General features: G+C 38.9%; 2 protein-coding genes across 7 annotated transcripts; both read right to left on the reverse strand.

Moving 5' to 3' along the window:
* Positions 1-3,205: 3,205 nt before the first annotated feature.
* LOC122287382 (DNA repair protein RAD51 homolog 3) lies at positions 3,206-23,837 on the reverse strand. 5 transcript variants are annotated; one of them, XM_043095487.1, is made up of 10 exons: positions 21,677-21,917; positions 21,471-21,560; positions 20,685-20,783; positions 16,634-16,748; positions 4,808-4,841; positions 4,666-4,736; positions 4,353-4,579; positions 3,946-4,077; positions 3,695-3,761; positions 3,206-3,574 (listed from the first exon to the last, which is right to left on the reverse strand). In XM_043095487.1, exons 3-10 carry the CDS (start codon positions 20,715-20,717, stop codon positions 3,399-3,401), a joined length of 855 nt encoding a protein of 284 aa, XP_042951421.1. In that variant the 5' UTR covers positions 20,718-20,783; positions 21,471-21,560; positions 21,677-21,917; the 3' UTR covers positions 3,206-3,398. The 5 variants fall into 5 exon arrangements, with proteins under 5 accessions (XP_042951421.1, XP_042951422.1, XP_042951420.1 ...); XM_043095488.1 differs by lacking the exons at positions 21,471-21,560; positions 21,677-21,917 and adding an exon at positions 23,819-23,837 and having other exon boundaries at positions 16,634-16,756; XM_043095486.1 differs by lacking the exon at positions 21,471-21,560.
* On the reverse strand, positions 22,524-24,089 carry LOC122287454 (methyltransferase N6AMT1-like). 2 transcript variants are annotated; one of them, XM_043095491.1, is made up of 3 exons: positions 23,819-24,089; positions 23,541-23,598; positions 22,524-23,425 (listed from the first exon to the last, which is right to left on the reverse strand). In XM_043095491.1, the coding sequence occupies exon 3, from the start codon at positions 23,411-23,413 to the stop codon at positions 22,649-22,651; it is 765 nt and encodes a 254-aa protein (XP_042951425.1). In that variant the 5' UTR covers positions 23,414-23,425; positions 23,541-23,598; positions 23,819-24,089; the 3' UTR covers positions 22,524-22,648. The 2 variants fall into 2 exon arrangements, with proteins under 2 accessions (XP_042951425.1, XP_042951424.1); XM_043095490.1 differs by lacking the exon at positions 23,541-23,598 and having other exon boundaries at positions 23,819-24,088.
* Positions 24,090-24,182: the final 93 nt, after the last annotated feature.

Consider the following 24,182-nt stretch of genomic DNA (forward strand, 5'->3'; position numbering starts at 1 on the left):
AAGACTTCTACTGAAACAATTATGGACCAGCATTACATCTGAACAGCTTAACATCTCCAAAAATCAGAAACCCTTCACCATTTCCCCTTTTGCCATTTTACCCCAAAATTTGATTTCTCCAAGCTGAAGTCCCACGATTTCCTTCCAGTCGAAGCCCTCACGTTTTCTTTCAGCCATCACGATTTCTTACATGGGCGCCCCACGATTTCACCCTTTGCGATTTCACCCTCACGATTTCTTCAAGCTGAAGCCGCATGAAGCCCTTTGTGATTACGAAGCCCTCATGATTTCTCCACGAAGCTCTGCCCTCACGTTTTCTCCAAGCTGAAGCTCACACGATTTCTCTGATTTCTCTAGGCCCTTGCGATTTTGCAACTCCCTTTCGAAACTCATCTCACCGTTGCGAGACCCCTTTCATCTCTTGTTTCATCTCTTCCGTCGGAAAATCATTAATCGCTGCAAGGGGTCGGTCATCTCTTTCGTCTGTTTGCACTGTTGCCCAAGAGCTTTGGAAGTTCCACTGCCACTAGCTCACTCTACGCCGACAGATTTCAACCCATTAATAAAGAATTCCATCGGAAAATCACTCTCTCGCTGCGAAACCCATTTGGTTTGCTTGTGATTTTTGGTCTACAAAACCCATTCCCAACTCTCAAATATGTTCCATATTTGGAGGCAAAAGAATGTAGCAACAATCTAACAATCCATCTACGTTTATAAAATCTCAAAAATTTTGAAACAAACCCCGATGCAAAGATAGAGAGAATGACCAAACTTTTGTTTTTCATGCTTGTATTGCTTTACTGCCGTTTCAGTCTTTTTGGTCTTTTTGAGCCATCATCTCTCTCTTCCATTATCGTTTCAAGAAAATTTGAAGCAATGCAAAGATTTTAAAAAGAGAGAACCAAATCTTGACCTTCACAAAGTCATTGTTTAGAAATCAAGAATTGGAAGTAAATCTTACATGAAAATTGAAGAATCGAGGCAGTAAAAAGTTACCCAAAATCCCAAAAGCGTATCCAAGTTTTCAATAAAGACTGAAGAGGGATGGAAGAGAGCAGTGTACAGAGACACGCCGCGGTAGGGGGGGTTTGGGGGTGAAGTAAATTGCCTGCAAAATCGTATGAGGTGCGATCTTTGTGCGAAGGGGAGAAGGGCAGACGGAATGAGGGCCTATACGTTGTGATTCTCTGTGACTAGGTGGATTTGCCTTCCAGTGTTTTTTCCTGCGTGGCATAAGATGAATGGTGAGTTGTTTTTGTGTGATTAACAGCCCGACCGGTGTGAAGTGCCTCTCTTCTAAATTTTCCTTTCTATGGACGAAAGGCCTAACAAAAGCAGATAAAGATGGTGGCGTCTCTTCTTATCGAAGGGTCGATTTTCAGGTATAAGGAATAAGATATTCCCACAGTAGAAAAAAGATGCAACAAATAAATAGTGCAGCCTTGGACTCTTGACCATCCATTCCGAGGTGGGCTCATGTCGGTTGCAACGTCTTTAATAAATAATGTGGCATATAAAAGTAAGGTAAAATGATAACAGTGTTTATATATATATAAATCTAAATTTCACCCCAACGAAAAGTAGAAGTTTAATATAAAATACGAGATACGATCCAGATCGGTTTCAATCCATCAATAATTGTTTCAAAGTTGAAAGTTCAATGATTTTATATTAAAAAAGCCGACATATTAATAAACCCCAATTATTTTATTTACAAACAGATCAAGGCATCCGTCATGGATCGTCCAAAGTAAACGAGGTGGGTTGTTGGAAAGATAGAAGTGAGTCATGAAGTTTGGTGGTGGGATTGGTGTGCTAGAACAATACGTTATCTCATTATTTGCCATGTGTTGAAAATTTGTTCCAAAACAGTATCAAAGGTTTGTCATTCAAACTTGGCCACCGGCACATCTAAATTTATTTAATCTCTAGACACATGACACGTGATGTGTCACAGATGGCCCGTCATCTAATTGGATGGCATTGTTTACAGATGTACAGCATCTAATTTGTTAGACAAGTCTAAAGATCTCAAATTATATTCCTTAATTTTTGGAGAGAGAAAGTAGCACATGCCCAAATTATATAACAAAAACTAGGATCGACCGTTCTGCACATTTGGAAACGCTTGGACGGAAGGGTGGAATTCTGCGCAGTTACATCGTGATTCTGTTTGCTAATAATTACTAATTCAAAATCTATTAGGTATAAAATATCCGTTAAGATACCAAACGCGTGACTTTAGCTTAAAGAAAAATTCTATTTAGGCCCAATTTGTAAAATTCTTCTTATTTCTTCATTATAATTTTTTTTAAATTTTTACATAAAATATAATAAACAACTCAACTTTTTCAAATATCAAAATAATAATAATATTAAAAAATAATATTTTAATAATATTTTATTCAACTTTCATATTTCATTTAAAACTCTCATCTCATTTCATCTATAAATTTAAACCAACCCTTAATGTGGATAACTCATTTAGTAAAATATATAATTTGATTTAGATGAAAAATTTTAAAATTTAAATTTTATAAATAAAATATCACTATTTAAATAATGTGAATAATGTATTCTTTAAATCAACTTGAGAATAAAATAACACAATGACAAAATGACACCATTCATAATAGAGAATGCACGACTAAGATCCTAAGAGGATTGAAAGAATATGATAGTTTTTGAAGCGTTTTCAACGCTCTTACCTAAAAATAAGAAAACCGAAGATTAAATCTGGCTGATCATTTCATACTGCAAGACAAAGGACATGTATAGATTGTGAAAATTTTTGAAAAATACTTATTTTTATTAGGTCTTATTAAAAATGGATAAGAAAAATGAAATATTGTTAGCGTAAATCTTTTTCGAGATATATTTTACATTGAGATATGTGAAATTAGATAATTAGAAAATTTGTTGGAATAAAATCCTCTTACACGCTACTCGTTCGGCTTGGAAGGAATACGTTGGAGTTGTAACCCAGGGAGTCACCTTCAGTCGGAAGGAATACCTACTGTCTTCCTCGATAATGCACAATTTTTAATTAATTTATATACTAAGGTTTTGGTCAGTCACGCAACTTAGAATTCACGTTTTTATAATCGTTTTATTTGTTTAATTTAACACCTGAGTTGGACCCCAAATAGGCTTATTTATTTTATGTGCTAGAAAAGTTTGAATTCAATTAAAAGCACTCGACTTTTGGTTCAACTTCGGGTAACACTCGACTCTTCGGTTGAATAACTTCTTAAACAACCTTTAGTTATTCAAGAGGTCATTAACAAAACAAATAGATATGCTGGCTGCTATAATTTGTTCAGAATCATTTAAAGAAAACTTATATTGATGCTGATGATGGGTAGTCTTTTATCTCGTATCTCAACCAATCTGTGTCACATCATTCTGATTCGCTTACAGTTCGAAGCAGAATTCCTAATGCCTTTACTGGTCACAGAATACGGTGCTGATGCTGATCTGAGGGAGGGTGACTTGTCAATGTATGCATATCTTTCGTTTCCATTCCAATACAAAATGACTCGATTTGTGCAAGAATGTGACCAGCTATCACCTGCTCGGCAAGATGCAATGAGATCTTAGGAGTGGCCACGTGATCGTGGTGAAGTATTTTGCTGACTGCAAAGTAGGAATTTCAGGTGGGGTCGTGGAAACTAAATTGGATTAAACTTACCCAATGCTAGAGTTAACTGAAATGAACCTTCTATATACTTCGTGGTCACCTGATTCAGTAAAACAACCTGCCGGAAAGAGCACAATATATTAGAATAAGAAGAGAAGTGGTCAGATATCTCGGGTAAAGCCAGTGAACCTGAACAACACAAGTTGGTTTTATTGCAGTCAAATCTCTACCTGAATTGGCATATCATGTTTGTCACAAGTTTGCAATGTAAAAATCCTACAAGAGACCAAATTAATTCTTACCGCCAAACCATGCTCCTTTGCAAGCTTCATCAACTTTAAAGCTATTCCGCTTAGTAATCTAGTCCTGAGGGCCATGTCATCGAAATCTTGTCGGAAGTGGAAAGTAACACTATCAACAATAACAACCTTAACCTGGATAAGATTTTTATATTATAAGATTTATAATCCAAGTACTCACATACATATTTGTATACATCCACGTAAGTGCAGATAAATTTATACACAGGTGTATATAAGCAAACAATGCTCAAAGCGGGAGACAAACTTTATTAGCAAATGAGAAGTCTCATATACTTTCATACTTTATCACCAACAAGTGCATGTACTAGAGGGAATTTTTGTTGTATACAATTTATTTTTAATTTTAGGGGGGAAGGGGAGTGAGAAAAAAATTATACTATACCTACATCTTTATGCTCTGAGATGAACTTGTCTAAGTAATTTGTAAGAGCAATTTGCTCAGTGTAACTGCAGACACGGAAGTAAAATATGTTTTCCAAAATATTGTTGGGGTGCATTTTAAGTTGGCCAGCTTGAAAATCCTTCCGCAAAAGGCCATTACATTCTGTCATGTCTTCTATGCATGCTTCAGCAATTTGTAAAACACGTTCCACCATAAAGCTGCCTTCTGTATCTAAGATTACAGTAAAAACAAGAAGAGCAGTTAGACACCGGTGTCAAGTGATCAGTGAGGAATGGTAATGGAGTTGAGGAGCTTACCTATATATATTGCCTTTGCACCTAGGCCACCATAATCAACTGGGATCTGAACATTGACGGCAAGTTGAATCCTGAAAATCTAAGTAATTGTTGGAAGTCCAAGAAAATTGCACAAAAAAAGAAATAGAATGACGACCCATACCCTAGCTGTGTTTTACCAATGCCTGGAACTCCACCTAAACAATAAAAGTAATAAATCTATCATTTCCTTACCAATGCAACACTTTCTGAGTATTTACGCTCATAAGAAAAGTACCAAAAGCATATGAATCAATGATCATAACAAGCATAGCATGCATTGTAATATATATACATATATATTTACTCTCGTCAAATAGGGAACAACATTTAGGGTAGGGGTGTAAACCGATGTGTCGGCGTCGGTTTCAGCGTCAAACCGAAACCCCACCAATGTGGGAAAACGGTGCTTACAACCGGCCGAAACTGATTGACTGGGGGGGAGAGAACCAATTCCATCAGTCTCAACTAGCGTCGGCGCGGTCTTCGGTTCTGTTAGACCCTTTAGAAAAGTTGCCCCGGGACAAGCCTCGACACACTCACTGACATGCCTAGTCGGCCCCCATGGTGAGCCATCAGCATGCCATGGCCCAACCATGGCCCCAGCCATGCGGCCAAACCATGGCTAACCAGCTAGCGCCCATGATCCATGCCATGAGCCATTTTCAGCACCGGCCAGCACCAGTCAGGCCGTGGGCCCCATGACTAGAATTTTATCAGCATTTTATTATTTTAATAAAACCATTTAGTATTTATATATTTCATTATTTCCTTGTTTTAGTACAGCTAGGAATTAATTCCTTAGGCTAGTGTTACTAGGAATTAATTCATTTCTATGATTTATTTCCTTGTTCAAGCACCATTAGGACTCTCCCCTTGTAAGCCTATATAAAGGCCACCCTAGTCCCATTTTTCATTATCTTTTGACAATTTCCCTTTGTGGTTGGCTTATTTGTTCTTGACATCTCCTTCGGTGCTTGGCACTTGGGCTATTTGGGTGCAGCCCGTGAGAATTCCAAATAGAGATTTAACACCTTGACGTTTGTGGACGGGTGTTGCTTCATCTATCAATCTATGAGCAAGTTTGTTTCTCTTTTCCATTATTGAGTTTCAATCTTGTTATTTACTTGTTATTTGCATTATTCTTTTTGCACTTAACATTATATCACACGCCCCATATCATCCCAACACACTAGATCTACTTTGCCAAGTAGATCTAGCCTTGCTGGATTATTCCTTTCATATTTCCTTCACTTCCATATCATTCCATCACCATATTATCATCCATATACCTTCCATAATCCTAGATCTAAACCCCTTTCATCATAAAGTCCTAGATCTACACTAGATCTAGTGCCTCCATATTCCCTACCATAAACCCTAGCCTCCATAAGGATTTCCTATATTTTAGGAAACCTTAAATCCTAGCCTCACTTCCATATTTACCATAATACCACCCAAGGGGCGCCTACCATAGCCTAATCACACCATTCGGCCATCATCATACCATACCATACCATCATCATCCCATACACCATACCATCCCACCAAGATCCAATTCACAAACCACAAACCACAAACACCCATCATCTATATTCACAAAATCTCATCACTCAAGTCTAGACTCAAGTAAGAAGGCGAGCAAGAAGGATAGGCTCATCGGTCATAGTTGGGTGAAGCGGATCTAGAGAACCATAGTGTTTAGGGACTAGACCGAGGTCCCTAACATTAATTGGTGCTTTCATTGAGAGGCTTGCCTATTTCATTAAGGCTTGCCTCTTTTTATTGACAGTCTTGCCCATTTCATTGTGAGCATTGCTTTGCTTGGAGATCAAGAGAAGTCTTTACCATGCAAGAGAGTATAACAGGGCCCGAGAGGCCAAGTGGTTCCCATAGGGACCGAATTGAAGTGCTAGAAGGACAAAGTACACAGATCCATAACGTCCTTGATGAGGTCATGACTGTTTTGGCCGAATTAAGGATGACCATGAATGTGAGCAACCGGAACAATGAAGAGAATAAAAGGACCATCGAAAGTTTAAAGAGAGAAAGGCATGAAGACATCGAAAGAATTGAAAGGAGACTAGCCGAAAGGCGTGGCCAAGGGCCACCACCTCAGCCCAATGAACCAAGGCACGATGCCTTTGTTGATGGGGTTGAGACAAGTATTACCGAGTCCATGTAAGAGCCACAAAGAGGTGAGTTTCAAAGAGGTGGTCGTGTTGAGAATGACCATGTGGCGGTTGAGAGGTGGATCCTGAATCCACTACATCGCACTAGATCTCCTAGTGTGAGAGAAGAACCACAAGATGTGAGATTTCAAGAGCCACAAAGAGAAGAAGAGCATGAGGCCGCATATGCTCATGAGAGGGAGAGGCCTTACGACCGTGAAGACCACCAAGAGAGAAGACGTCATCACCATGATAGAGATGGTGGACATTATGTGCTACTATATGATGATGAGTACCATGATGATTGAAGAGGAAACCGGCCTTATGGCCGGGGACCAAAGAGGCCAAAAGTGGATTTTCCCAAGTTCAATGGGGGAAATCCATATGAGTGGTTGGACAAGGTAGATCATTACTTTCGTTCCTATGAGATACCTAGAGAAGAAAGAGTGTCAACGGCTTGCTTCTATCTAGAAGGAAGAGCAAGCAAGTGGTAGCGTTGGATACGAGACCAATATGAGAAAGAAAGGAAGAGATTAGGATGGACGGCTTTTGAAAGAGAATTCTTGATGCAATTTGGTCCATCGCCCATCATCAACCATCATGGGCAACTTGCTAAGTTGAAGCAAGAGGGGAAAGTGCACCACTACATTGAGGAGTTCCGACAACTCCAAACCTTGGTGAGGGGTTGGTCGGAAGAGGCACTAATTGGCACTTTCATAGATGGTTTGAAACCAAGATTGGCTAAAGAAATCAAATTGAAGCAGCCCACAAAGCTTCAAGTGGTAATGAAGATGGTGGAAATTCTAGAAGAAAGCACACACATGGAGAAACGCCAATTTAAGGAAGTGGGGAGCAAATTCTCCAACCCATTGCAAACCAAAGTTCCTTGGAAAGGTAAGAATGATGCTTTGGAGACTAAGCCACAAAAAGTGAAGAAGTTGTCCCGTGAGGAAGTGCAAGAAAGAATCAAAAAAGGCTTATGCTTTAAATGTGGAGAAAAGTGGAGCAAAGAGCATAAGTGCAAATCCAGGCAAGCTTATGTCTTGATAGAAGATGAAGAGTATGAAGATGAAGTTGAGCATGACGAAGAACCATTCCATGAAGAATCCGAACAAGAGGAGGCTGAATCTAGTGATTCACTAGAAGAGGCCGAGTTGTCTTTGAATGCCATCTCGGGTGTTCAACGTCCTACATCTATGCGAGTCATGGCATGGGTTGGAAAATTTGAGGTAACCCTATTGATGGATAATGGATCCACACATAACTTCATCAATTCCAATATAGTCACCAAAATTGGGTTGAGGCCGTGTGCCATAGATCCATTTGAGGTGAAGGTAGCCAATGGCGACAAGTTGAGATGTGAAAAGCTTGTCAAAGAAGTAAAGGTGAACATACAAGGTGTGAGAATTGTTGCCGATCTACATGTTTTGGCACTTGTTGGTCTTGATGTGGTATTGGGCAATGCTTGGCTCAAAGGCCTTGGTAGAGTAATTCATGACTACCACAACATGACCATGGAATTCAAGATCGGTGCAAAGAAGAGATTATGGACAGCATTGCCATCAAAAGAAGTCAAGTCGTGTGAGGCCATCATATTCCAAAAGTTGTGCAAAGGCGGAGCCCATTGCTTTGCTATTGTCATGGCCGAGAATGACATCACTTGCTACATGAAAAAAGGTGCAAATGAGGGCAGCAATGATGACTTGAAGGGACTGCCCATGGAGATCCGAGAAGTCTTGGAGGACCATAGAGGGGTCCTAGAGGTGCCCACTTCATTACCACCTTCTAGGATCTTTGATCACCGGATTGTGTTTGTTGATGAAAACAAACCAGTAAGTGTTCCTCCCTATCGTTATGCCCAATTTCAAAAGGGGGAAATAGAAAGACAAGTTGATGAGATGTTGAAGAATGGGTTGATAAGACCTAGCACAAGCCCATTCTCTTCTCCGGTATTGCTTGTGAAGAAAAAAGATGGATCTTGAAGGTTTTGCAAGGATTATAGGGCTTTGAATGAAGCCACGGTGAAGGATAGGTTTCCTATCCCAACGGTAGATGAGATGCTTGATGAGTTACATGGGGCAAGATTCTTTTCCAAACTTGATTTGAGAGCCAGGCATCATCAAATAAGAATGGAGGAAGAAGATGTGCACAAGACTGCTTTTAGAACCCATTTCGGGCACTTTGAGTACCTTGTGATGCCCTTTGGGTTGTGCAACGCTCTATCCACTTTCCAAACCGCCATAAACACAATCTTCAAGCTACTATTGAGAAGATTTGTCTTGGTCTTCTTTGATGACATCTTGGTTTATTCCAAGATCATTGAAGAACACAAGGAACACTTGAGGATCATGTTGAAGACTTTGGAGAAGCATCACTTTTTCATAAAGGCTTCCAAATGTGCCTTTATGGAGAAGGAGTTAAGAGTAATTGGGTCACTTTATCTCGGGTGATGGGGTAAAGGTGGACCAAAGGAAAATTTAGGTCATGGTTGATTGGCCATTGCCCAAAAATGTTTCGGCCCTTAGAGGTTTCTTGGGACTAACCGGTTACTATAGACGGTTTGTGAAGAACTATGGGCTTATTGCTAAACCACTTACCTCTTTGTTGAAAAAAGACAATTTTGATTGGACACAAGAGGCAAGGGATGCATTTGAAGAGTTGAAGAGGGCCATGACCAACACACCCGTGTTAGCATTGCCTAACTTTGAAAGACCATTTGAAGTGTACACGATGCAAGTGGTGAGGGAATTGGGGCTGTTTTAGTCCAAGAGAATAGGCCTTTGGTGTAACAGCCCGCTAGAAATTCAATTGTGAAATTTCTATTAACTTTAGGAACCTCGTGAAAACCTCATAAGTTTTCACGAATCCATTAATCGTATAGGTTTTTGTCTAACTATATAGTTAGTGTTATTATTTATTATGGTATCATAAGTGTATTTTTGATTATTGGAGATAGTTAGAAGTGTCAAAATGTATTATGGTTTGTGCCATTAGATTCGGAGGATTATTTAAAGTCTTATGGCGCAATAACATTTTTTCATATTTTCGGACAAAACGTCTGTTTAAAACTGTAGATATTATTAGATAAAAAGAAATATCTTGAGGTAAATTTCGTGAATATTATTGGGTAAAAATATTTTGAGTTGATAGAATATTATAAGATAATCATTTATAGATTTTTTTTGGGTAGGAGAAAACTACACTCAACTCTCAAGTCCAGCCTCATCTCTTCCATATCTCATTCATAAGTATCTCCAGCCACCTCTCCCCACGAAATTATCTTCATTTACACTTTCCATTAAAAAAATATCAAACACTCTCTCTCGGACAGCTTTTAGAAGGTCTTTTGTACACCCATTTCGAAGCTTTTGTAAGTGTTTTATCATAAAGTCTCCTTCATATAAGTTGTTCCTTTTTTAGTCTAGTTTACATGGATATCTTATTTGCCCCATTTGAAGATCATTTGGTCAGTCAAATATTGTGTAAACTATAGAAAGGTCATTCTGGAAGATAAACTGGAGAATATGTTATAGTTTGGAGTTTTTGACCAAGCTAATGGATAGATATTGGTCCAAAATTTTTATTGAGTATTGTTAACATGTATATATGACTATTGGTTGAGGAGTTTTGCATGATTAAAGGTTTTGATGAAAGATTTTCTTAGATTTAGAAATTAAGAAACTGGAAGAGGAAAAACAGTTTCTGTTTTGAGAAAGTTTAACTCTTTGGTGGTTTAAACCTATTCTAATGACTTTGATAATTTTATTGAAGGATCCTAAACATCTTATATACATGTTATATTATTATTTTGAAGATATTTGATGTTAGTTTCAAAGATATGAAATTTTATGCAAAGAGATATTCAGATAAGCCAAAGTGTGGATATTCTTGGCTAAATTTATGTTTTGGTTAATTTCTAACCATGTGATCTTGAATTAGAAGCTTGTATATGTTTTAGGACATCTTTTTAAACCATGTAATGGTTTGATTTGAAGATCATATATTTATAAGTCATAGATCAAGAGATTTATCAAAACTAGTTGAGGAAAAAGTTTCTGTTTTTGGACTAAGTGTAAAACCAAAAACTCTAAATGTTATTTTGTGATTTTGGTGACTTTAGTTTGATGATTTAAAGCATGGTTGATGTTAGGATGATATTATGAATATGTTAGAAGTAAGATTTGATTTTTGAAATTCTTGGAGATGTTTTGATTTAAGGTCAAAACTTGTGATTCAAGTGCTTGGATCTTTTTACAAAAAAGTTTGGTGTTGATTATTAGCTTTTTCTAAATGGATGTTTTAAGTATAGTTTTGAACTTAGGATTGGAAGATGTTTGTTGCAAAATTTTGGTTTAAGCATAAGTTTTGAAGTTGGAAGGAATTGCAACAAAAATAAAGGGAAATGGCCTATGGATGTTTCGACCATAGTGTGTTCTTCATAGTTGTGTTTTGTTTTAAATTTTTCTGAATTGATATTTAAATTTAGGACAAAATTTACATGAGAAATGTAAATTTTGGAAACTTTTGGAGTTAGTATGCAAAATCCTTAAGTTATGGGTAAAACGGTCATTTTCCCACATGTAGAGAGTAAAATGAAAATTTTACTCTTTAAGTTAGTATTTTCCATATTTCAAATTATTAGTAATTTAGTTCTAACTTTTAGAATCACTAATTACAGTTCCTCGTGATCGCACTTGAAGTTTTATAAGAAACACGGAGATTGAGGTAAGTTAGCTTTTAACTTACTAGCAGTCTACTGTGTATGTGTGCTAAGTAAAAGAACTATAGTGTATGTATGTATGTTATCATATATGTCATGCCATGCCAAATTATCACGTAATTATCTATTATACAGAATTTATTCTGTCATCAATTTTTATCTGTTACATAATATATTCTGTTATGTATTAATGTACCTTACAAGTACGTCATGCTAAGTATGTCATTTATTACATGTATGTCAAGTCATGTAATATTCACGGTTGCAAGTATGTCATGTTAAATATGTTGTCTATTATATGTTATGCAATGTTACGAAATATTTCTATCTCAAGTTGGTCATGTATTTCAAGTTATATTTAAGTCACGTTATGTTACATCAGGGCTCCAGTCCTTTCGTATTCCAGTCACGTTTCATCTTGACTACTTATGTATGGGGTCACAGCAATTGTGACGCATACACTACGTGAGACACAGCAATTGTGTCACGTAGAATACATGGGGCCATAACAACTGTGGAGTATGTATTTATACGTATAATACATGGGGCCACAACAACTGTGGAGTATGTATTTTTCATGTTAAGTCAAGTTTGTGTAGAATACATGGGGCCACAACAACTGTGGAGTATGTATTTACACGTAAAATACATGGGGCCACAACAACTATGGAGTATATTTTTCATGTTAATTCAAGTTTCAAAGCAAGTTCATGCTAAATCAAGTTTCAAATCAAGTTCATGTTTCAATTTAAGTTATGTCAATTATGCTATGTTATACTCCAAGTTATGCTTTAATTACTTATGAATTTGATTATGCATTTATGCTTTTACTGTCATCCATGCATCATTAGTTTGTGTGGAAGTTTTTTGTTAACTTACTGAGATTTGTAATCAAATCTCACTTTGGTAGTCCCAACTACCATTCCCTCCGAATGGTAGATCTTGTTACAGGACCTGAAGGAGAATCAGGAGCTGATCAACTAGACACAGTTGGCTAAGTGACGGTGCGACATAAATGTTGATATAGTAATTAACGTAAATTACTACTTGTACGATTGAGTTGCATCTCTACTACTTTTTGGATCATAACCATTTTGGACTAGTGTTGTGATCTTAGTTGTTCAATGGATTTTTATGTATGAAGTATGTTTTAAGCATTTGTGATATTTTCAATTTGGTGCATAGTATTGCTAAAGAAAAAATTTATCCGCTGCGAATATTGCATATTGTTAGATGCATGTTAGGAATATTGCATCTTATATGTCATGAACGGGGGCAGGTAACCTTGTGTTGCATGTCTCGACGCTTCAAATGTCCGTCCGATCCCAAACGGAATTTGGGGGCGTCACATTTGGCCTTTATTTCTAAAGCGCTTGGGCCAATGAAGAAAGCTTGGAGCACATATGCAAGAGAGATACTAGCCGTGGTCCATGCCGTGAAGATGTGGAGGCCTTACCTATTAGGCCGAAAATTCACCATAGTGACGGACTAACAAGCTTTGAGGCACCTACTTCAACAAAATATAGTCACTCCCAAACAACAAAAGTTCCTTGTCAAGCTACTTGGGTTTGAGTATGACATTGTATACCAACCGGGCAAGGAAAACAAGGTAGCCGATGCCTTGAGTAGAAGAGAGGGAAGCACTACCTTATGAGTAGTACATGAAGAAAATGAGTCCTCTATGTTGGCCTTAAGTGGGGCCGAGTGGAGGATATGGGACAAGATCCGTGAAGCCACAAAGATTGATGCACGATCCCTAGAGATTATTGAGTTCTTAGAAGCACAAAGGGAGGGGGTTGTAAAATTTAAAGTAAGAGACAGTCTTATCTACTACAAGGAGAATATCTATGTGCCGAATGTTCCTAATTTGAGGAAAGAGATCCTTGATCACTTTCATAATAGCAAGGAAGGGAGACACTCGGGTTGGTTGAGGACATACATAAGAGTGAAGCACTTTTTCTATTGGGAATGGCTCAAGAAAGCGGTGAAGACTCTAGTAGCCGAGTGTGATGTATGCCAAAAGAACAAATATGAGACAAGACCTTCCTCCGGGCTCTTACAACCTTTGCCAATTCCAAACTTGATTTGGGAGGAATTGTCAATGGACTTTGTGGAGGGGCTACCCATTAGTGGTGGATTTGAGGTGATTCTAGTGGTAGTGGACCACCTTAGCAAATATGGCCACTTTATCCCACTTATTCACCCCTACACGGCCAAGAGTGTGGCCAAAGCTTTTGTGAACAATGTTGTGAAACTCCATGGTTTCCCAAAGAGTATTGTGACCGATCGAGATAGGGTGTTCACGAGCACCTTTTGGAAAGAACTCTTTGAGCTCCAAGGGACCAAATTGAAGGCAAGTTCTTCTTACCATCCTCAAACAGATGGGCAAACCGAAGTGGTCAATAGAACACTTGAACAATATTTGAGGTATTTTTGCCATGAAGAACAAAGGAGATGGGGAGATTACTTGTCATGGGCCGAGTATTGGTACAACACATCATTCCATGCTTCCATCCAAAGAAGTCATTTTGAGGTAGTGTATGGAAGACCACCACCTATCTTAGTGAATTATGAGAGAGGCACGGCCAAGAATGATGAGGTGGAGAGGGAATTAATCACTAGGGATGAGATCCTAGTGAAGGTGAAGAAAGAGCTCAAGAGAGAATGAAGAAGTATTATGACAAAGGAAGACGTGTGGTTGCATTCGAGGTAGGTGATTATGTATACCTAAAGCTACAACCTTATGGACAAATGACACTAAGGAAGAAGCTTAATTTGAAGCTGTCCAAGAAATATTATGGGCCTTTCAAGGTGATTGAGAAGCTAGGAGATGTGGCATATAGGTTGGAACTTCCTTCCACATCAAAACTACACCCGGTTTTTCATGTGACCGTGTTAAAAAATAGAGTTGGTGACCCTAAGCTCATTGTAGAAGAGTTGCCAAAGTTTGATGAAGAGGGAATGATGCTTTTGCAACCAAAGGAAGCACTTGATTATAGAGTGATCACACGAGGAAGAAAGAGGACGAAGGTGTGGCAAGTATTGATCCAATGGGGTGGAGTGCCGAGAGAAGAAGCCACTTGGGAAGACTATGAGGATATGGAGTCGAGGTTTCCTCAATTTATCTATGAGGACAAGGATGTACTTGAAGCGAGGGGGAATGTTAGACCCTCTAGAAAAGTTGCCTCGGGACAAGCCTCGACACACTCACTGACATGCCTAGTCGACCCCCATGGTGAGCCATCAGCATGCCATGGCCCAACCATGGCCCCAACCATGCGGCCAGACCATGGCTAACCAGCCAGTGCCCATGATCCATGCCATGGGCCATTTTCAGCACCGGCCAGCACCAATCAGGCCGTGGGCCCCACATGGGCCCCACAGCTAGAATTTTATCAGCATTTTATTATTTTAATAAAACCATCTAGTATTTATATATTTCATTATTTCCTTATTTTAGTACAACTAGGAATTAATTCCTTAGGCTAGTGTTACTAGGAATTAATTCCTTTCTATGATTTATTTCCTTGTTCAAGCACCATTAGGACTCTCCCCTTGTAAGCCTATATAAAGGCCACCCTAGTCCCATTTTTTATTATCTTTTGACAATTTCCCTTTGTGGTTGACTTATTTGTTCTTGATATCTCCTTCGGTGCTTGGCACTCGGGCTATTTGGGTGCAGTCCGTGTGAATCCCAAATAGAGATTCAACACCTTGACGTTTGTGGACGGGTGTTGCTTCATCTATCAATCTATGAGCAAGTTTGTTTCTCTTTTCCATTATTGAGTTTCAATCTTGTTATTTACTTGTTATTTGCATTACTCTTTTTGCACTTAACATTATATCACACGCCCCATATCATCCCAACACACTAGATCTACTTTGCCAAGTAGATCTAGCCTTGCTGGATTATTCCTTTCATATTTCCTTCACTTCCATATCATTCCATCACCATATTATCATCCATATACCTTCCATAATCCTAGATCTAAACCCCTTTCATCATAAAGTCCTAGATCTACACTAGATCTAGTGCCTCCATATTCCCTACCATAAACCCTAGCCTCCATAAGGATTTCCTATATTTTAGGAAACCTTAGATCCTAACCTCACTTCCATATTTACCATAATACCACCCAAGGGGCGCCTACCATAGCCTAATCACACCATTCGGCCATCATCATACCATACCATACCATCATCATCCCATACACCATACCATCCCACCAAGATCCAATTCACAAACCACAAACACCCATCATCTATATTCACAAAATCTCATCACTCAAGTCTAGACTCAAGTAAAAAGGCGAGCAAGAAGGATAGGCTCATCGGTCATAGTTGGGTGAAGCGGATCTAGAGAACCATAGTGTTTAGGGACTAAACCGAGGTCCCTAACAGGTTCGCCGTCAGCGTCGTCTGGGACGGAGGAGCAGCGTCTGCAACGAAGCTCTGGTAGACGAAACCCTAGAGAGGAGAGAATCGGGTGAGAGCCGAGAGGAGAGAATTGAGAGAGAGGGAGAGGTCAGTCGGGGAAGACGGCCGCTGGACTGCTGGATAGCCGAGAGCCGAGAGGTCCGGAGGAGAGAATCAGGAGAGAGGGAGAGGACCGAGAGGCGAGAGGTCAGAGTCCAGACGGTGTGGGACGGAGAGGACTGAAATTCTAAGAGCCAAGAGGGCAAACGGGCAGTTTTGCCCTAATACAAAACGGCATCGTTTGGCATTAGGCCAAACGGCACCGTTTACTTTATGAATTTGAAACATATAGATCAAAGAACGACGCCGTTTCACTCACTTAAGTGAAACGGCGTCGTTTTATTTATATAAAAAGGAAAAAAAAAAATGTATTAGGTTCGGTCGGCCGGTTTTTCGGTTTCTGAAGAGCCAAACCGTACGCCGAACCGACCGATATCGGTTCATACAATTTTCTCCCGATCGCCGACCGGTTCTTCGCCAGTTCCAGCGTCCTGAGGTCAGTTCCGGTCAGTTTAGGTCGGTTGCTTGGTTTTCTGTACACCCCTAATTTAGGGTATTCCTGTGAGAAAAAAGAAAAACTAACCAATTTCAGTAACTTCTTTGCAATTTATTCCCCCACCAAGGACGTTATCTAGATCCAAACAAGATGTGGTAATGCGGGGAAACATCTCATCCTCATGGAGCATATCCCAAGCAGTCTGTGCACCTGCAAAAGGCAGGAGCTAATAAAATAACAAACTGGGTCAATCTGACTAAAACAACAAAATTGCTCCAACCAAATTACAGGACTGCATTAGTGATTTCAAGAAATGTTTTTTTTTTTTTATTTTATAAAATCTTATTCTTTCTTTCTTTTGCAAAGTAAAAAGATCAACAGCAGCATAAAGTAACTTCCCTTCCAAAAGTACAACAAACGGCATGTCACCAAACATATGGTCAACTAGATTATGCACATGAGAGGACAGCAGGTCCCATATTAATTGAACAAACTAATCAAATAGTATAAAATTTTCAAAAAACAAGTCAGTTTGCCAGAGATGGCTGTAAACAGCTTTTTTGTTTTGTTTTTATAAACAGCTACAAGTTTACAGAAAATCTCATGTGTTGTGGAATTCTTATCATTTTGAGGGGACTCCAAATTTTGGGTTGTCTAGTAAACTTAGAGCCTTGAAGGCTGATTTGGAGTTGTGGAATAAGGAAATTTTTGGGAATGTAGAGCAGCAGAAAAAATCTCTTTTGGAAGAGCTTCAAGCCTTGGAGTTAGAGGGGGATAATGAGGATTCTTTGTCCAGAAAAAATGAAGTTTTGATTGAATTCAAGAGGGTTCTTCTGCTGGAAGAAATCTCTTGGAGGCAGAAATCGAGAGTATTATGGCTTAAAGAGGGGGATAAATGTACTAGTTTCTTTCATAAAATGGCTAATTCTCATAGGCGCAACAATGCCATTGAGATGATTAATGCTGATGATAATATTCTGTTGTCTCCTGAGGAGATTCATGAGCATGTTGTACAGTTTTACAGCACTCTTTTGGCTGAGACGGAGAATTGGAGACCTAGAATTGATGGCTTGCAGCTTGAGGCTTTGGATTCCTTTACAGCTACCTGGCTTGAGAGGCCTTTTGAAGAGGATGAGGTGTATAGGGTGGTGCAGGGGATGAAACGAGACAAATCTCCTGGCCCGGATGGGTTTTCTATGGCTTTTTTTCAGGATTGTTGGGAGATTGTAAGGGAGGAGGTGATGCAGGTTCTTCAAGAATTTTATGATTATCAAAAGTTTGAGAAGTCATTGAATGCAACTTTTATCACTCTTATTCCCAAGAGAGTGGGTGCTTTTGAGTTGAAGGGTTTTCGACCCATTAGCTTGGTGAGTGGCATATATAAGATTATATCGAAGATTTTGGCTAATCGTATGAGCAAGGTAATGGAGAAAATCATTTCTAAACCTCAAAATGCCTTTATTAGAGGTCGCCAAATTATTGATCCTGTGCTGATTGCGAATGAGTGTTTAGATAGTCGGTTGCAGGATGGTGTTCCGGGGGTTCTTTGTAAGCTAGACATGGAAAAGGCCTTCGATCACGTTAATTGGGAATTTTTGCTTTATATGCTCAGAAGATGTGGCTTTGGTGATAAATGGTGTGGTTGGGTTAGACATTGTATCTCAACTGCTATGCTTTCAGTTTTAGTTAACGGACAGCCTTGTGGTTTTTTTCAGAGTTCAAGAGGTTTGAGACAAGGTGATCCGTTATCTCCATTCTTATTTATTCTTCTTATGGAGGCTTTAAATTGTATGGTGGAGGCTGCTGTAGTGGGAGGATTTATTTCTGGTTTTTCAGTGGGTTCTCGCACTATTGGCTCTGCTTCCTTATCACATTTACTCTTTGCCGATGATACCCTCATTTTCTGTGGTGCTGACGTAGATCAGATTAAAGAATTGAGGCTGTCTTGCTGTGTTTTCAAGCCATTTCTGGGTTAAAAGTGATTTTGGGTAAATCGGAGTTGGTCCCGGTAGGAGATGTGCTTAATATTAATGATTTAGCAGATTTTATGGGTTGTAGTGTTTCTTCTTTGCCCATGAAATATCTAGGCCTCCCTTTGGGGGCATCCTTTAAGGCAAAGCATATTTGGGATGGGGTGGTAGAGAAGATTGAGAAAATATTGGTGGCATGGAAAATGATGTATTTATCAAAAGGGGGTAGAATTACCCTTATAAAGAGCACTCTCTCTAATATTCCAATGTATTTTTTCTCATTATTTCCTTTGCCTGTTGGTGTGGCCAACCGTATTGAAAAATTGTTTAGAGACTTTTTGTGGGGAGGTTTGGATGAGGAGAATAAAATTCCTCTAGTTAATTGGAAAAAAGTTTGCTGTCCACTTGATGTCAGAGGATTAGGAGTTCGTAATTTGTGTAGTTTTAATAAAGTTTTGTTGGGGAAGTAGCTGTGGAGATTTAATAAGGAAGAGGGTGCGTTATGGAGGGGGGTGATTGCTCGGAAGTATGGAAGTGATGGGGGAGATTGGTGTACAAAGGTGAGTAGGGGGGACTTATGGAGTAAGTTTATGGAGATTTATTAGAAAAGGATGGGATAACTTTGTGAAACAAGTTTATTTTGTTGTTGGAGATAGTTCAAGAATTCATTTTTGGTTTGATGTTTGGTGTGGTGAGACTGCTTTGTTTAGAGTTTTTCCAAATGTTTTCAGATTGGCTATTAATCAGCAGATTGTAATTTCAGAGTTGATGAGTTTTTCGAATGATGAGGTGCATTGGAATGTCAACTTTGTCAGATCTGTCCAGGACTGAGAAATTGAGAAGGTTACTGATTTTTTAAAGTTACTGTATTCACTGGATATTAGAAGACAAGAAAAGGATCAAATAGTATGGAGGAACACAGCGTCTAAAAAAATTTCTGTTTTGGCAAGGGATAAGGGGCAATCCCAGATAGCTGCTGTTTGGAAGATGGTACCTTTATGTTTAATGTGGTGCACATGGATCAAAAGAAATGGACGCTGTTTTGAGAATAGGGAATGCTCTCCGGATGGTTTGCATTTTTCTTTCATACTTTATTACTTTGGGCATCTTTTATTGTATTGAATGGAACGAGTCTTAATGACTTTTATGCTACTATCCATAACCATCTTTTAGTTTGTAACTAGGCTCTTTTTGTATACTCCTTGTGTACTCAGGCTTTGCCTATTTATGTGGATCAATAAAATCTCTTTTACCTATCAAAAAAAAAAAAATCTGTCAGATCATATTATAAGACATTCTTTGATCAGCAAAATTTCTATTTCCCCTGAAAGAATATTTGGAAGACTCATGTCCCGTCTATGGTTGCCTTTTTTGTTTGGACAGCAGCACTTGGGAACATTCAGACAATTGATAATTTGAGAAAACGTGGTTTGATGGTTATGGAGTGGTGTTTCATGTCTAAGGAAGCTGGGGAATCTGTGGATCATTTATTTATACACTGTGCTGTGGCTAAAGGGCTTTGGGATGGGATGTTTAGAAGATCTGGTCTGTCCTGGGTTATGCCAAATTCAGTGAAAGAATTACTTGCTTGTTGGCCTAAACTTCATTCCTGCAATCAAGTGGCAGCTGCGTGGAAGATGATTCCTTTGTGTATTATGTGGGGCATTTGATTGGAAAGGAATGAGAGGTGTTTTAATAATAGGGAAAGAACTACAGAAGAACTTGAAAATTTTTTATGTTTTCCCTGTTTAGTTGGTTTTCAGCTATTGTTTTGAATGGTGGGGCAGTTCATGAGTTTCTGTGCTCGCTGATTTAGTAGTTAAATGTATTTAGGTGTTTCTTTTGTATACTCTCTGTGTACATGGGCTTCACCTATTACATTTGTTGAATAAAATTTTTACTTATCAAAAAAAAAAAAAAAAAACAACAACAACAACTACAGGTTTGATGGCTATAATTGCATAAGGTCCAGAACTCAATATTGATATGCTAGCATGCCATCCTATAGCGGCAAGGATCCAGCATAGAGAGTATCTTCGTGCAGAACCACAATATTGTGACATTGCATTAGGTCTCTTGTGAGATCTCCCTTCAGATTCTCTCAAAAGATTCTTCATTCTTTGAAATGAAAAACAGAAGGAATTATATATCATAGAGATAATATATACCATTAACAATGGCACGACCTCCTTCTGGCTCATCCAACCTACTACCAAGCGATGCGACCTTCAAAATTTCAGCAGCTTCATTCTCTGAGATTCTTAGATCTGTTCAAGGATAACTGTTGTCAGGATACTCCAATCCAACAAAATTAAGAAATTGAAGAAGCTGATTCAGGTGGGGTGGGGTGGGGGGAAGACATTCTGATGTGATATATGGAGCCTAGCAAAAAAGGCAAAGGAAAATGCTAGTTGGCCCTTGGATTTGCCCCTTAGGTTTGACCGCTAGTTGTATTTTTTTAAATGTTTAAAGAAGTCACTACTAGTGAATTTGTATTTTTTTTTTTTTCCTTTTTAAATGCTTTAAAAATGTTTAAAAAAATGTTCAAAAAAAAAAAAAAAACAACTAGTGGTCAGTCTAGCAGTAAGAGCTGGGCGGCCGAGTAGCATTGTCCAAAGGTAAAATAGCAACAACCGTCGGGGTAATTCTAAGATGCATTCATTGAGAAAAGGTATTCCTATTTGAACAAAAACCAGTCAAGTGTGTTATATAGTCTTGGGAGGAAACAGTGAAGCATCCAAGAAGTTGATGGAACTGGAATTCCGGATTCCAATTCCCTTAACCGTGCTCTCTTCTCTTCTCTTCAAAATCCTTACTCGTTGGAGAGGAATCAAACCACTAAAACCAAAACCATTTTAAGCAATGCCAATGTGATTCGATCAAATCAAGTCTATTAACAAGATTTAAAGATATATTTATGATAGGAAAATTCTGGCAAACTATTATAATCAGACCTAGAACGATGAAGCGAATCTTCGATCAAGAACTCAGAGAGTAATTACATCGAACACTTCTCGAGGTGCATTATAAGAGAGCAAAGATGACTGAAACGTAGGACGAAAAAGTTGTGATACAAAGTCTGCGGAAAGATCGTCATGAACAGATCTCCAGTTTGCAAAAAAGAACGCGAAAAATAAAGAAAGATGTGAATGATGGGTACCTAAAGCAAGGTCGGAGGGGGAGAGCGAAGAAAGCGAAGACAGAGTGGTGTAGCCTGCCGATATCAGTTTGCCTCTCTGTGACGCTGAGATGGGCAGCCTTCCCACCTCCATTACTCTATGCAAGGGCCGCCGAGACAGAGACTGTTTTCCTGAATGGAAAATTGGAAACTCCGGAAGCGGTAAAGGCCAAGGCAGCAGTGCTTGAAATTTTTTATATATATATTTTGTTCGAGTTTTTGCGGGAAGAAGGAATAAGGGTGGGTTAATTAAGACCCAAATTGGGAAAAGTGTTATCATTCAGGGGGACCACTAGAATAGTATAGTGGGCTAATCTGCTCCGGTGGGCTAAGCCCAAATTGAGAAAAAAAACATTTAAAAACAGAATGTCATTCTTATGTGTCATTATAATTATTATTTTCTTTTTGTCAACTTACCAACGTATCAGATGTAATAACTAACCTTTGTGTCCGTTTTTTAAAGTTTCTTAGAAGATATTTTCCCCCAACTTTCTTTGCGATCTTGTGTGGACTGATTTGAAATCTCTCAGCGCTTTGCAATTTATTGAACATTAATTTTTCTGTTCTTGTGCAGGTTTCCGAACAAGCTTATTTTCAAAAGTGTGAGCTGTTTGGGGTTCAACTCATTTACTTTGGCATGTAGAAGGTTTAAATTAAGTAGACTACGTATCGATATGCCTTCAGTAAAGTATTGTTTATTGTTTAATCAATCCTCTCAACTTTCAGTTAAACTTACTTTTCATGTGGAAGACAGATTATTTTGCTGATATATGCGAGGTTGGTTAAGCTTGGTACTCTTGGAAGATCCATTTGTGTTAAAAATGGTGTCTGACATGAAACGAGCCTTTTCTTTTACATAAAATAAAAACATTCAGCAATCCCAACTGCAACAAACTCAAAACAATAATTCTTCATTGAACCGAGGTCGAATATGTTGCCTCACTCATTTATAAGTTACTGTGGCCCGCTTCTCCAGAATGCAGATAGAGGAAATTGTGAGACCAAGGACTCCATAACTCTTGCAGGAACTGTTTTGTTTGTCACCGTCATTTCCTTTGAATCTACCCGAGTATCAAAATCCCGCCAGAACTTTATGACATGGAGAGACTCTTCTTCTGTTGATCTTTGGACGACAATTCTAGCAGCATATCCCTTCTGTCTCATTCGAAGACAAATCTCTGAGGGATTGTTAGCTGTAAGCGTGACCATGTACAACCAGCCCTTATTTGACAATAGATTGTCTGCAATTGGCAATATCTTATCGATAACACTCCGGCCATTCTCCCCGCCCGCCCAAGCAGAGGCAATTCCTTCACGACCAACTTCATCTTCAGGGGTTGGCACATATGGTGGATTCACAACCATTACATCAACCAATCCGGCCAGACGCTTCTCCAGTCCTGATGCAATGTCTGTTGTGATCAACTCTGAATGAACACCATGTGCTTCTAGGGTCTCACTGGTCACCCTCACTGCATGAGGGTTGATATCAGTAGCAATATAGTGGACCCCAGGAGCCTCCTGTCCAAGCATAAGAGCTAAAGATGTAATAATATACCCACTTCCACAACCCACTTCCATGCACAACGTTGGATGATGCTCTAAAAGGTTTTTTCTATCAGCCAGAAGTGCATCAACTAGTGCAAATGAATCATCACACGGTTCGTAAACCTCACGATGTGAACTAACGAGGCGGATTTGGGCTGTTCTGAAGGACATCTTGTCAAGATCCTGGCATAACGGAATAGCTTCCAATAAGGCAAAAAGAAAAAGAAATCCAAGTATTGAGAACGGCTTTTCCAAGTTCGACCATTGGCGCTAACACTGTCCTACTCCTACCTCTTACCTCTCTACTGTTTAACTTCGTTGGTAAATTGATTTGTGCCGGTTCCAGTTCTAGGTTGCTGTGTTACATATCGAAATGAACGAAAAAAAAAATCAAACATAGTTTTATTCTAAGCCAAACCTACGAACTTAGAATGTAACAAACGAAAAATCGTATGAAATGCAAATCATATAGGGTGCTCAGATTGTTCATAGAGACAGAAAAATCAACTGAGCAGAAAGCAAAAGAAATGGTTTAATTGGGATTCGAGAAAAATGAAAGTACAAATAAATAAATACCTCCGTGTCCTTCTTCCGTTTCTGCGAGAAAACCCCAAAATTTTTATGATCTTGGAAGGGTAGAGCTCATCTGGGTTCGAGACTGGTTTCGCTGTCCCGTCGCGTCCAGTCCCGTCCCAGCCAGCCGAATTGCAAGCCGGCGTTCTTTCTCAAGCGCTTGGAATTTGGGGCCCAGCTCCCTGCAGGGGTTAACCGTATATCACACGCGAAAGAGAACTAGTCCTCGTTTTAACTCGAGAAACGAATTTGTAGTCGCGGCGTCGAGTTGTGGAGGCGATTTTCACTCGCCTTTAAAAATTTAATACTTCTTCATTTTTAATTACATATTTTAAATAAATTTTAATTGAGAGATTGATTTACGAAA

The sequence above is a fragment of the Carya illinoinensis genome, chromosome 1, assembly GCF_018687715.1.
Source record: "Carya illinoinensis cultivar Pawnee chromosome 1, C.illinoinensisPawnee_v1, whole genome shotgun sequence".
NCBI classification, from domain to species: domain Eukaryota; kingdom Viridiplantae; phylum Streptophyta; class Magnoliopsida; order Fagales; family Juglandaceae; genus Carya; species Carya illinoinensis.

Bases quoted from the DNA above. Each gene is read 5' to 3' on its own strand.
- LOC122287382 (XM_043095484.1), bottom strand. From the start codon at position 21,788: ATGGAGGTGGGAAGGCTGCCCATCTCAGCGTCACAGAGAGGCAAACTG. The intron at 20,784-21,676 runs GTACCCATCATT...ATCCTTGAACAG, and splicing joins CCCCTCCGACCTTGCTTTAG to ATCTAAGAATCTCAGAGAAT. The intron at 16,757-20,684 runs GTATATATTATC...TGCCTTTTGCAG, and splicing joins AGGTCGTGCCATTGTTAATG to GTGCACAGACTGCTTGGGAT.
- LOC122287454 (XM_043095491.1), bottom strand. From the start codon at position 23,413: ATGTCCTTCAGAACAGCCCAAATCCGCCTCGTTAGTTCACATCGTGAG.